This window comes from Hippoglossus stenolepis, chromosome 1 (genome assembly GCF_022539355.2).
Source record: "Hippoglossus stenolepis isolate QCI-W04-F060 chromosome 1, HSTE1.2, whole genome shotgun sequence".
Lineage (NCBI taxonomy): Eukaryota > Metazoa > Chordata > Actinopteri > Pleuronectiformes > Pleuronectidae > Hippoglossus > Hippoglossus stenolepis.
In genome coordinates, this window is record NC_061483.1 from 9,086,902 (window position 1) to 9,098,904 (window position 12,003).

Here is a 12,003-nt window from a genome sequence, read left to right on the forward strand (position 1 = left end):
GGCCTTCTTCATTTAGGAAAGCCGGATTCCAAGACACACCCACAACTTACGACTCATTTCAGACTTACAGTTGGTAAGTCTGAAATGATTGTGACCAGCCATACTAACACTCTGGATAAAGAAAATCAAATGCATATTTGCAAATGCATATCAATCAGACTATTTAGTATATAATGTTATATTTCAAGATTTATTTTGTTGATCTAGCTAAGGTTAGCTAGCCAGAAAAGAAGCTAACTAGCTAGTTGTAGTTGTAGCTACATGTAGTGATGTAGAAATACAAAATGTACGTTTGTTTACAAAGTAAGAAAGAAAAAAGGAAAATAATGGTTTGTGGTAATCAAAAACAAGATAGTTAATGAATACATTTATTTAAAACATATAGCAAAGAAACACTCATGCATGAAATAACACAGGAAATGAATACGGGTCATTTTTGACCCATGTTATGATTGGTAGTGATACAAAAATGTTTTTTTTATTCAAAAAGTAACAAAGGAAAAATTTAAATAAGAATTTGTGATGATCAAAAACAAGTTAATTGGGGAATACCTGAAATACTGAATGATGAAATTCATTCACTAAATGAATATTCATTAAAATCTGAGCCAAAGAATTCCTTGTCAGTTTGCTTTAATGTCAGCGTCAGTGGTAACAGATTCATTTGATGTCTTAGACTGTTGCAAAAGTGAAAGATTGATACGATCTGAAGAGAAACAAGAGATGGGTTTTGACCTGAACAGATCTATTAGTCTGTTTATGTAGTGATAGAGATATTATCACCTACTGCCAAAAGGAGGGAAGCCTCGTTTTACAACTTTAATTTGATTAACCCCTCCCGTCTTATGTAGTTCACAATGTAAGTTCAACCTCCACACAGGTTATAATGTTTCTATTAAAACACTCAACATTATTAAAACATGAGGATTTTGATGCAGTTTGTGATGATGTCGGTTCTGCAGAGAATTCGCGTCACCGACGGACGGCCCGCCTACCTCTCGCGGGATTTCGCCGACGAGACCCACGAGCGGAAGTAAATAGTGGCCATGGCACGTTAGCTTGCGTGAGGAGACACAGTGGAAAGTGAAGCGTGGATTTCCCTTCACGTTGAACAGTTAAATATTACTCCCCAACAGCCATGTTTTGTTTGGCTGAACTTTGACTGATGCCGCTCTCGCTCCATGTTCACTTCCAGGACAAATGTATGACGAGAGTTGAGGAATCAAACCGCGCGTTTGGGGCCTGGAACAGACCTCCGCTAACTAGCTAGCTCGCCTGGCTAACGCTGAGCTAAGTTTAGCTCAACGCTGCTTTTGACGCCCCGGCCCCAATCAAATATTACTAAAGTGTGACCCCATTGAAAGTAGCAGACTCGGCGAGTGACATCATCCCGGTGGCGTTCACCGAGGCCGCGGTGGAAGTTTGGCTGCATCTAAAATGATCATTGAAAACCTCGATGCCTTGAAAACATGGCTGTCTGAGACCCTTGAGCCCATGTAAGTAGCGTTAGCCGTTAGCATCACAAGCTCTGGTCGTTTATTCTTTATTCCCGTGGTTTTTTATGGGTTGTTCTCCTCTCGTCTCCAGCTGTGATGCAGACCCCTCCGCCCTCGCCAAGTATGTCGTTGCCCTGGTAAAGAAGGATAAAAGTGAGAAGGAACTCAAAGCCCTGTGTATCGACCAGTTGGATGTATTTCTTCAGAAAGGTATTTAAATCCCCCACCGACCTGGTTCCTGACATGTATTATTTCCCCCCAACCTGCGGGTCACTGAGGTAAACCACGATGTTTGCAAACCGGGAAAAACGTTATAAAAGCAGTTAGCGTGGTTCTGGCGTTACTTCTGAATCACGTCAAACTGAAAAAAAAGATGCGAACGGTTAGCTCTGTGAACATATGAGAGAGATGCATTTACTGGGATAATTCATCCCCTGCTTCACAAAAGCCTCGTTTTTATTTATCTGGGTTCAGCTGAAGGATATAAATAAGTATCAATGTATTCAAATGTTTGCTTCGGTTCTTCTTCTTCTTTTTCAGAGACGCAGCTTTTCGTGGACAAGCTGTTTGAAGCCGTGAACAACAAAAGCTACCTCCCACCGCCAGAGCATCCATCCTCTCTGGGCAAAGTTGAGAAAGACGAGCAGAAAAAAGATGATGTAATTTTCTCTCATCATACTATGGTACCACCGTATGATACGCTTTAAACAAGAGGAACACGCACATCACAGGCTCTCTTTAAATACATGTTATTTTTGCCATGTTGCCCTTTTTTGTTCAGATAAATCGGGATGAAGAACGAGAGAAGAAGTTTTCCCGGCGGCTGAATCACAGCCCTCCACAATCAAGCTCTCGCTACAGTAGAGATAGCAGGTGCGTGCACACCTCCCCGTTGAACATTTTGTCTTCAGCTCGTTATAACATTTAGCTAATTACTTTGTCGTTGTTTATCCACATGTTTAGGAGAGTCGATGACCGCAAGAGAGACGATCGCTCCAGGAAGAGAGAGTACGACCGCATCCAGCCAAGGAGGGACTCGTACCGCGAACGCTACAATCGCAGGAGAGGCCGCAGTCGCACCTACAGCCGTAGCCGCAGCCGCAGTTGGAGCAAGGACCGCATCCGGGATCGTGACAGAGAAAGGGACAGGGATAGAGACAGAGACCGGGACAGAGAGAGGGATCGAGAACGCAGCAGGAGCAGGACCCACAGCAGAACCAGGTCTCAAAGCAGGAGTCGAGGTAAGACTCCAAAGTCCAGGTTTAGAAACACAACAATGTTAACATTTGGTATTAATGGACCGTGTTTTAATCACTATTTCATTCTTACTTGACAATGGAAACAGAACAAACAACAAGCTTTATCTGGAACTTGGCTGTAATTAAACACTGCATATGTGAGCACAGAGAGAAGCAAATAGATAAAGGGTGAAAACCGGCTGAGACTCAACTGAATGCAAATATGAAGTGTGATGTCATGAATACACCAATAGGCAAATTACACTATTTTCCATCTTTTTGAACAGCCTTTGGCTACATCCCATTTCAAGTAGTTGTTTACACCAAAAGTTCTCAACCACATCCTCAATTTTGCACATGGACCACACATGGTCTAGCCACATACTAAGACCCAGTCTTGTTTTACTACTATTCATGGCCACTGTCTGTTCACAGAACGAGATCCTGCAAAAATGAAGTTCGATCATGAACGCGTGGAGAGGCCAGAGAGCGGTGACGGCTACGCTGCAGCATCCCAGGTCTCCACTGCAACCACTACACACTTCCCTGTGCCGTCACTGAGCAGCACCATTACAGTCATCGCCCCCACACACCATCACAGCAACAACAGCAGCGAGAGTTGGACAGACTTTTGCCCTGATCTCCCTGTCGATCGTGTCCCTTTCGGTAGGGGGCCACCACCTCCTCAACAGAGGAATCGATGCCGTGACTATGATGGTGAGAAAACTTGGCAAAACGTTTTGCAGGAAGTCTGCAGACATGCTGTTTTTATTATTAGATTTCAGTGTGATTGATGTTCTACCTGTGTTTGCTGTGTTTTCCAGAAAAGGGTTTCTGCATGCGTGGGGACATGTGTCCTTTTGACCATGGAAGTGACCCAGTCGTTGTGGAAGATGTCAATTTGCCCAATATGCTGCCTTTCCAACCTCCGCCAATCACAGGTGTGGATGGCCCACCGCCACCTGGGCTCCCACCCCCACCACCTCTCATGAACCCCCCACCTGTAAACCTGCGGCCCCCTGTGCCCCCACCGGGTGCCCTTCCACCCAGCCTTCCACCTGTTGCAGGTATGAGTTCAGTTTATATGAACAAAACAAAACTCAGTCAGTGCAGGTTTACCCAGCTCCTATTCTCATTCTCATTAGCAAACAACATTAGCATTAGCAATGCTGTCTAGAACTTTCAGCTGCTGCTATCAGCAGATATCCAATACTACTAATAATTGATTTATAAATATATTTTTCTGTGTAAACCTTCATGAGAACTAGTTTTAAGTTTAGATTGGTAGACAGAAATACATGTAGTGCTGCAGCTAATTTTTATTTTCATTATTGGTTAATCCTCTGATATTATCTCAGTTAGATAGTTATTGTACATACAGTTATTGTCATACTAACATAGACACGTGATTGTTGCTATGGCAAGTTAATATAATCAACCAAAGGACAAGCAAATTAGTTTGTCAAGTTCTTGTTTTGCTTCTGTGTTATTAATTTTGTTCTGTCTGACACAGGTCCGCCTCCTCCCCTTCCTCCGTTGCAACCATCAGGAATGGATGCTCCTCCCAATTCCATCACAAGCTCTGTTCCCACCATCGTCACTTCTGGGATGCGACCCTCACTTCCTCAGGCTCCGGGGCCGCTCTTCAACGCCGGTAATGGCCGTGTGTAAAGCTCCACATTTAGGCCCTGTCCCAATTCCTCTCCCATGGCCCTACCCCTTGATATAAAGTGCCCTTCGCTGGTAATTTCTGAATGTACCACGTTTGAAGGGGTGTTTGAAGGGCTACATGGCCGCCACCCCTAAATCACATAACAAAATGTGACAACACTATCCCTTCTTGGCCACGTGCAAAACGAAGGGGTTGGGCGAAGTGGTACGGCTATGGGGTGAATTGGGACAGGGCATTATTTTAGTATTTATGAATCACTGTTAATGTATCTTGCATTTGCGCTTTTATGAATTAAATAATCCTCTCTGCTTAACAGACAACTATGAGACAGATGTGTACAATCCTGAAGCTCCCAGCATCACCAACACCTCCAGACCAATCTACCGCCACAGGGTCAATGCCCAGAGACCCAACCTGATTGGCCTCACAATGGGGGAGGTGGACCAGCCAAAGAGAGGTATTGTTCTTGTGAACTGAGCTATTGGAGCTTTGAATAGATTGTCTCAAAACATATTATCACACTTTGTCCTTTGGCCTGTGTGCCGCCTGTTGCTGCTTCACAAACAAAGAAAACACCATTATTACATGGTACTGTATTTGTGTTGAGTGTTATGTAGTTTCCAAACTGATCTGTCAGCATTTGTCCCTCACCAGACAAGATTCCTAACAACTGTATGCGGATTGTAATGGAATCTGATCCGAGAAATAGACCAGCTATTTCTCACGATGGAGGCCTCCTCTCAAATAAACCTTGGTTTGACAAGTAAGACACATTTTCCCTTTTTAAGATAAAACAAGTCATATGCTTCCCTTTAACATATTGTTTAAAGAAAATTCAACTGATGTGTGATTAATATTTTCCTCACTGAATTATTCTATAATTTCCCTTCTCTGCTCAGACCCAACTTTATCAAACCCAACCACCAGGGCTACCACAAAAGACCTCCGTTCTCTACCAACACCAAGCTGCTGGTTCGGCAAATTCCCCCAGATCTCAACAACATCAGCAAACTCAATGAACATTTCAGCAAGTTTGGCACCATCGTCAACCTGCAGGTCAGTGCAGCGGTGCTACAGACATGAAGTCACAGCTCTGATGTTTAATCAGGAAAACATGTAGTTACTGTGTCATGCAAACAATGAAGCTGCTCAATAGGTCACTGATGTGTATGTATGTTAAGGGATTTAAAAAACACTACAGAGTTTATTTGTATTTGGGATTTTTAAGAAGCGGTTTTGTCTTTGTTACTGGTTTTTATCACTCAGTACCTCCACTTTGGCTACATCCACATTAGTACATTTTATTTTTAGTATGTATCACTTTTTGGAAAATCCTTTTGGAAACCTGAGAATTGCATCATAGAGTTGAGGTTGGGTGGTCAACTTTGCCACAGATTGAAAAAACACAGTTTAGGGTTATGGGGGAGCAGCCAGTAGCAGTTATACAGTTTCTCACCACAAGGTGGCTGCAGTGCTCCTCAACAGTTTTTTTTCTACCTTACGTTACTTTTATTAAGTTAATTTTGTCCTTTGTCTTCTTCGTGTGAAACACTCAATGCATGTAGTTTACTTGTGAAGTGTCCGGAGCTGCATTTCTTGTGTTCTATCCCTCATATAACCTCATTAAGTTACTCATGTGCATTTGATAACCTTACACTGTTGAGGTACAGTTCAGATAAATGATCCAGGATTTACAGGCTTGTGTAAAATTCTTCAAATACCTGATTCATTTGACCATTTGATCTCTTTCTACAGGTGGCCTACCAGAACGACCCAGAGGGGGCCCTGATCCAGTTTGCGTCTCCAGATGAGACCAAGCGAGCTATGCAAAGCACAGAGGCTGTTCTCAACAACCGCTTCATCAGGGTGCACTGGTTCCGTGATGATGGGAATGATGCACATGGCCAGTCTCACCCACAGCAGCAGCATCAGCCACAGACCCAGCCAGCCCTGGTAAAAGCTGATTTTAACATTGTCATTCATGAGTAGTAGAGTACAAGCACCGAGTTGGCGAGTAACTGAATCCATCTACCAATCTGATACCACGTCTTCAAAGTACATTAGTTTCACCCTGATAAAACTGCTTTTCTTTCCCCGGAAATCACTTCTTCTTTGCTGCTCCAAAACACAAGTCGTGCTGCCATGTGACTGGCAAGTACTGTTTTTAGAGCGGTAAAGAAGAGGTGATTTAGGTAGGAAAGTCTAAATAAAGTGGAAAAGGCAGATGCAGCCAAAAAACTGAAATATCAGAACTGTTTCACGTACCTCATTAATCCTGACCTATTGTGATTAACGCCTTTTGTCGATCAGCAGCCTTCAGCTACCTCTCTGAAGCAGTCAGTCAAAGATCGCCTTGGACCAATGCTCCCTCCTAACTCTGAGCCCTCCCAAGACTCCAGTGCAGCCACTCAGGTGTGTGTGATGTGAGGTTCTTACATATACTTGTCAGTTTTCAAAATGTGGGTATAAACATGATCTTTTTTTATTTAGAATCCCTCTAAAGTGTCAGTGAAGGAACGTTTGGGCTTTTCCTCAAAACCAGCAGCTCCCGTTGAAAAAGTAACCCTCTGTTTTGAATTTTTGTTTCTTGGAGAATCTGTCCTCCTACTTCAAATCATGTTGAATCCTTTGTGTGATCACTTTTCTCCCCCTTTGTCAGGTGTTCTCTACATCCATGGGTCTCACAAAAACCGTGTACAACCCTGTTGCCCTGAAGGCAGCCCAGAAAACCTCAGAGGAAGCCCTGAAGAAGAAACAGGTGAGAGGAGAAAACAGAGGGAATGGCAGGAAGAGATACTCTAAGGGAAGAAAGCAATTAGTTTTCTCACACTGAAAACATGACCCTTTTTACAGGAAGCTCTAAGACTACAGCAGGACGTACGGAAGAAGAAGCAGGAAATATTGGAGAAGCACATTGAGACACAAAAGGTGAGAAAGCGTATAAAAACTTATATATATTCAAGTGTCCCTATCAACTGACAGCATTTAGATCTACAACCTTCCAACACAAAAATTAATTCTCAGCATGGGAGCTATAAAAGAAGTCTGACGCATCTCTAAAGCAACACGAGGCGACAGAGTCCCTGAGCCAGTCAGTGGACGGCTGTGATTTGTTTGTGGAGCTAAACCAACAGGGTTTGAAAGGTGTTTGTCCAACATGTGCACTGTGTGATCCGAGTAAAAAGGGATTAAAGAACGAGTCATGGTGCTAATTTTGACCCAAAATGTAGTTGTGAGTGACATAATATGTTTCTTACCATGTGACCTGTGGCTGACGGTGTGTGCTTCAAGAGGTAGTAATATAGAGCAGCTAATATTTAAATTCTTTGTCTTTCTGCAGCTCCTGATATCCAAAATAGAGAAGAACAAAGCAATGAAGGCCGAGGACAAGGCCATGATCATGGCAACTTTGGGCACGTTAACCAAGAGCATCACCAAACTGCAGGAGGAGATAAAGGGAATCTCGAGCAGCACCAACAACCCACTACGCATCAACAAGAGCAAGGCTCAGGTAAACATTCCCCCAGCTGCCACCATCCCTACAACACATAGACACTCAAAAGTCCTACTCTTCAAAACCAATAGATTGTGATGTTTAAGTTTAGATTCTTTTGTTGGCCTTGGATATAAAACTTCAATCATCTAAAAGTTCTAAGTGAAAGGAGTTTTTAATACTTCCAGGCACAGAAGGAACTGCTGGATGCGGAGCTGGACCTGTACAAGAAGACTCAGGCAGGAGAGGACACAGCATTACTGAAGATCAAGTATACCCAGCTTCAAATTGAGGTATTTACTTGCACTTGAAAGACAAAACTGTCTAAAAGTTCTAAAATACACAGCTGGCATTTGAGGTAACTTGTGCTCTGGCACCCTCAAATGGTATTCAGATATTTGTGCTCTCTTTTACTTCTTTCCATTTATGTGCTTTTGTTTTTTTAATTCAGGCAGCTAAAAGAGGACTCCTGTCACCAGGGCGAGGCAGAGGGGTCCACAGTCGTGGCCGCGGGGCTCACAGGTCCCGGGGGAGGGGCTCCAGAGGACGGGGAAGAGGTGTGCACGCAGTCGTGGACCATCGACCACGAGTGCTGGAGATTTCGGGTTTCACCGAGGCCGACTGTGTAGACCTGCTGCCACACTTTGCTGTAAGTCCACTGAAAAACGGCTGAAACATTTCTCACTGTTGTCCAATGGTGCAACAACACTAAAAGAAAAACCAGAACCAGAAAAACCAGCACCATAACAGAGTCACTTAGGATTTTTTTCTGTAATATTTTACCTGGTACTTGAAAAAATTCTTAGAAATGCATCTTCTATTATTGCAACAGTTGAACAGGATTGAATGTGTTTTGTAAAGTGACCAAAATGTTGTCTGTTCATGATTTTGAAGCAATTTGGAGAGATTGAAGACGGCCGGATAAATGAAAACAACCAGTCAGCTGTCATCTCTTTTAAGACCAGAGCAGAGGCTGAACAGGTGAAACATTTCCTTTCCTCCTCTGTATTGTTTTATCTTGACTGGAGCTCTGAGCTGCGGTCGAGTCTGCTTCACTGCACCTGACTCACCTGTTTCCCCTCGGTCATGTCCCCCTGTAGGCGGCTCTTCATGGAGTGAGGTTCAACAACCAGACTTTACGCCTGGCGTGGCACAAGCCTGCCATTACTCTCAGTGCTGCAGATGCTGATGGAGCAGAACCGGAAGATGATGAGGTTTGTGGGCATTACTCACTTTGCATATATCTTTATTTATTCAGAGTTACAACAAGTCAAATTTAGGATCTTCCACATTGTCTTGGTAGTGGTAAATGAACGATAACATAATTAATACCTAGAATGTATTATTTGAACATATTCAGGTAATTACATTTTAAACTTCTAATGAGAATGGAATTGTTCCCTTTTATAGAAGCTGGTGATTTGTGTCAGCTTCTCTGTAAAGTTGATAAGTGAGATAGTGTGGCCCTTCATATTGATACAAAGATTTATTCTGAAGTATTTACTTTTAAGGGAATATTTATGGTAAACTCTCTGGTCAGATAACCGTTCAGAACAGCTTGTTTCTTGTTGTTGTACAATTGGGGAACACAAGAGGGAGCCATCAAACATTACAGCAAGCATCACACTGTCAAACTGAGAATTCTGTTCCCCTCGAGGTTTTCTGAATATACGTCGAAAGTTAAGTGCTGAAAGTAAAAAGTTTAACTAGAATTGTGTTCTTTTCCTCCTCAGTACCCAGAAGAGTCGCTGAGTGAGGACGACCTGCTGCAGGACGACGACGAGGAAGAGGATGACAACGAGCCACGCTCCTGGCGCAGATGAAGACCAGTCACATGCTCGTCTCTGGGCGCACCGGTGCGGAAAAGGAGCAACAATCCAGCAACTTTATTAGATTTCAATGCCTGTTTAGAAGTCATGTTTTTTTTTTTTTTTCTCACAAAAATGTAACTAGCAAAAGAACATTGTGAGTTTGATTAATTTTAATGTGTGTATCAGATGCAGCAATGGTGAATTTTTTAATGCTCTTAATGTAGAACTAGAACTTTTTTCTTTTGATTTAGTTATTTTGTTTCACAGAACACATACTTTGTTTGGACATGTGACACCTGATCCAATTAAGACACATTTGTTAAACTCTCAGTTTAAGGAAAACCAAACCTACGTTGTAATTTCACAGCATCACAGGCCGTAGCTCTTGCTGAAAAGTATTAGATTGACTTAAAATGCTCATGTGTAAATATTTTATGTCGGGGTTTAAATGATTTGTATGAACGCTTGGCTTCTCAGTTCTTGGCTTTACTTTGAATTGTACAAAAAATAAAGAATTGAAATGGTCTGAAAACAAACTGCCGAAAACAAAAAAAGAAAAACAAGGAAAAAAAAGAATCAAAAAAACAAAAAAAAAATCTTTGCAGTTAAAAAAAAAAAAGACTCGAGTTGAAAAAGACCATTTCAAAAAACAAAAAAAAACTTCCTCTTCCCCAAAAGAGCAAACAATCCTAAAAAATCCTATCAACATTTCCATAATGTTGGGTCGGTAAGGTAACTGAATATTCAGCCCTGATTTTAACGCCCAAGGTAAGAACATGACGCAGTCTGTAAATGTTTTATTTGCAAACAGCAGAAATGTATTTAACCTTTAACATTTATAATCCAGATTCCAATAAAACAATAACACCTTTTCTTTTTGTTGCAGGACGTGTCGGCAGTTTCCAGCCACCGGTCTTCTTCCTCCATGAGGCTCCAACATTTTACAATGTAAACTTTTATTGTAAACTAAGAACAGCTGTATTAAAATACTATATTTATAAACATTTAGTTTTAAGTTATTTGACTTGAGTGTGATACTTGTCTGATGTAACTTATTGAACCAGTTATTTTATTATTTTGGTTAATGAAAGGCAAAGTAATATTTAAGCTAAGCCCTAAACTTTAATTATATATATATATATATATATATGACTATGATGACGACACGCCAGGTCCCCTGATCCTTAGTATTCAAGAAAATATGTTCATTTAGGAGCTCATCGCTTGTAGAGAGAACTTGACTCAATTGACCCGTTCTTTAATATTGCGAGATCAAGCGTTTTTATGTTATTATGATTTCGGGTTGTCCGTGCGTCTCATTCTCGTGAACCTGATGTACCTCAAGAATGTCTTGAGGGAATTTCTTCAAATTTGGTACAAATGTTCACTTGGACTCAAGAATGAACTGATTACATTTTGGTGATCAAAGGTCACGGTGACCTCACAAAGCACATTTTTTGCCTTGTGAAGGTGATCTCAATCCATCAATCAAATTTTGTTTATTTATTTATTTTATAGCCCATATTCACAAATCACAATTTGTCTCATAGGGCTTTAACAAGGTGTGACATCCTCTGTCCTTAACCCTCAACATGAGTGAGGAAAAACTTTTAAAAGAACGTAGAAACCTCAGAGAGATCCACATGTGAAGATCCCTCTCAATAGATGCCACATGTAAAGGAGAACATCAGAAAGATACAAGTATTTACAGCATTGGTTAGAATAAACAGTTTGTAGCATAATGGAAGGTAAATGAATTGATGGATTATTGTCAGTAATGGTATCTCAGTAGACATACTGTATATCAAGCAGTCTTGTAATCATAGTCCACGGTCAGCAGCCACCACGATCAGGATCCACCATCACGATCGGATGCCACCATAATCCACAATCATGATCCACTGCCGCCATTAGTATCCACCATCAGCTGCCACCTCCATCGTGGTTCTCCACCACTATCAGATGCCAACACAACACTCGATGTATCTCTGGAATGCCGTCAAGGAATTGTTTCACATCTGACACAAACATTCACTTGAGCTTGGATTTCATCTTGGTAGCCTAAGGTCAAAGGTCAAGGTCATGGTGGCCTCACAAAGTATGTTTTAAGTTTTTCTTGAACATGATATCTTAAGATCAGCTTGAGGGAATGTCTTTAAATTTGGTACAATCGTTTACTTGGACTCAAAGATGAACTGATTATATTTTGGTGCCTGGAGGTGAAAGGTCAAGGTCACAGTAACCTCATGTTACTGTGAATATGACATATTAGGACTGCCCGTAGGGAATTTCA

The 12,003-nt window shown here is 41.7% G+C and overlaps 1 protein-coding gene across 8 annotated transcripts; it reads left to right on the forward strand.

The window, feature by feature from the left end:
• Positions 1 to 1,023: 1,023 nt before the first annotated feature.
• On the forward strand, positions 1,024 to 10,714 carry rbm26 (RNA binding motif protein 26). 8 transcript variants are annotated; one of them, XR_004697079.2, is made up of 23 exons: positions 1,024 to 1,496; positions 1,588 to 1,706; positions 2,037 to 2,179; positions 2,278 to 2,369; positions 2,460 to 2,737; positions 3,170 to 3,451; positions 3,559 to 3,801; positions 4,248 to 4,388; positions 4,723 to 4,863; positions 5,061 to 5,169; positions 5,306 to 5,462; positions 6,162 to 6,359; positions 6,717 to 6,818; positions 6,897 to 6,965; positions 7,066 to 7,164; positions 7,260 to 7,334; positions 7,747 to 7,917; positions 8,088 to 8,192; positions 8,351 to 8,548; positions 8,794 to 8,880; positions 9,000 to 9,113; positions 9,633 to 10,478; positions 10,597 to 10,714. XR_004697079.2 is itself a non-coding variant. In XM_035159742.2 (22 exons), the coding sequence occupies exons 1-22, from the start codon at positions 1,438 to 1,440 to the stop codon at positions 9,720 to 9,722; spliced, it is 3,072 nt and encodes a 1,023-aa protein (XP_035015633.1). In that variant the 5' UTR covers positions 1,024 to 1,437; the 3' UTR covers positions 9,723 to 10,714. The 8 variants fall into 8 exon arrangements, 7 of the variants coding, with proteins under 7 accessions (XP_035015633.1, XP_035015644.1, XP_035015653.1 ...); XM_035159742.2 differs by having other exon boundaries at positions 9,633 to 10,714; XM_035159753.2 differs by having other exon boundaries at positions 6,720 to 6,818; positions 9,633 to 10,714.
• Positions 10,715 to 12,003: the final 1,289 nt, after the last annotated feature.

Coding starts and splice junctions, on each gene's coding strand:
- rbm26 (XM_035159742.2), top strand. CDS start 1,438: ATGATCATTGAAAACCTCGATGCCTTGAAAACATGGCTGTCTGAGACC. Junction 4,864..5,060: donor GGTGGACCAGCCAAAGAGAG/GTATTGTTCTTG, acceptor GTCCCTCACCAG/ACAAGATTCCTAACAACTGT. Junction 8,549..8,793: donor ACCTGCTGCCACACTTTGCT/GTAAGTCCACTG, acceptor ATGATTTTGAAG/CAATTTGGAGAGATTGAAGA.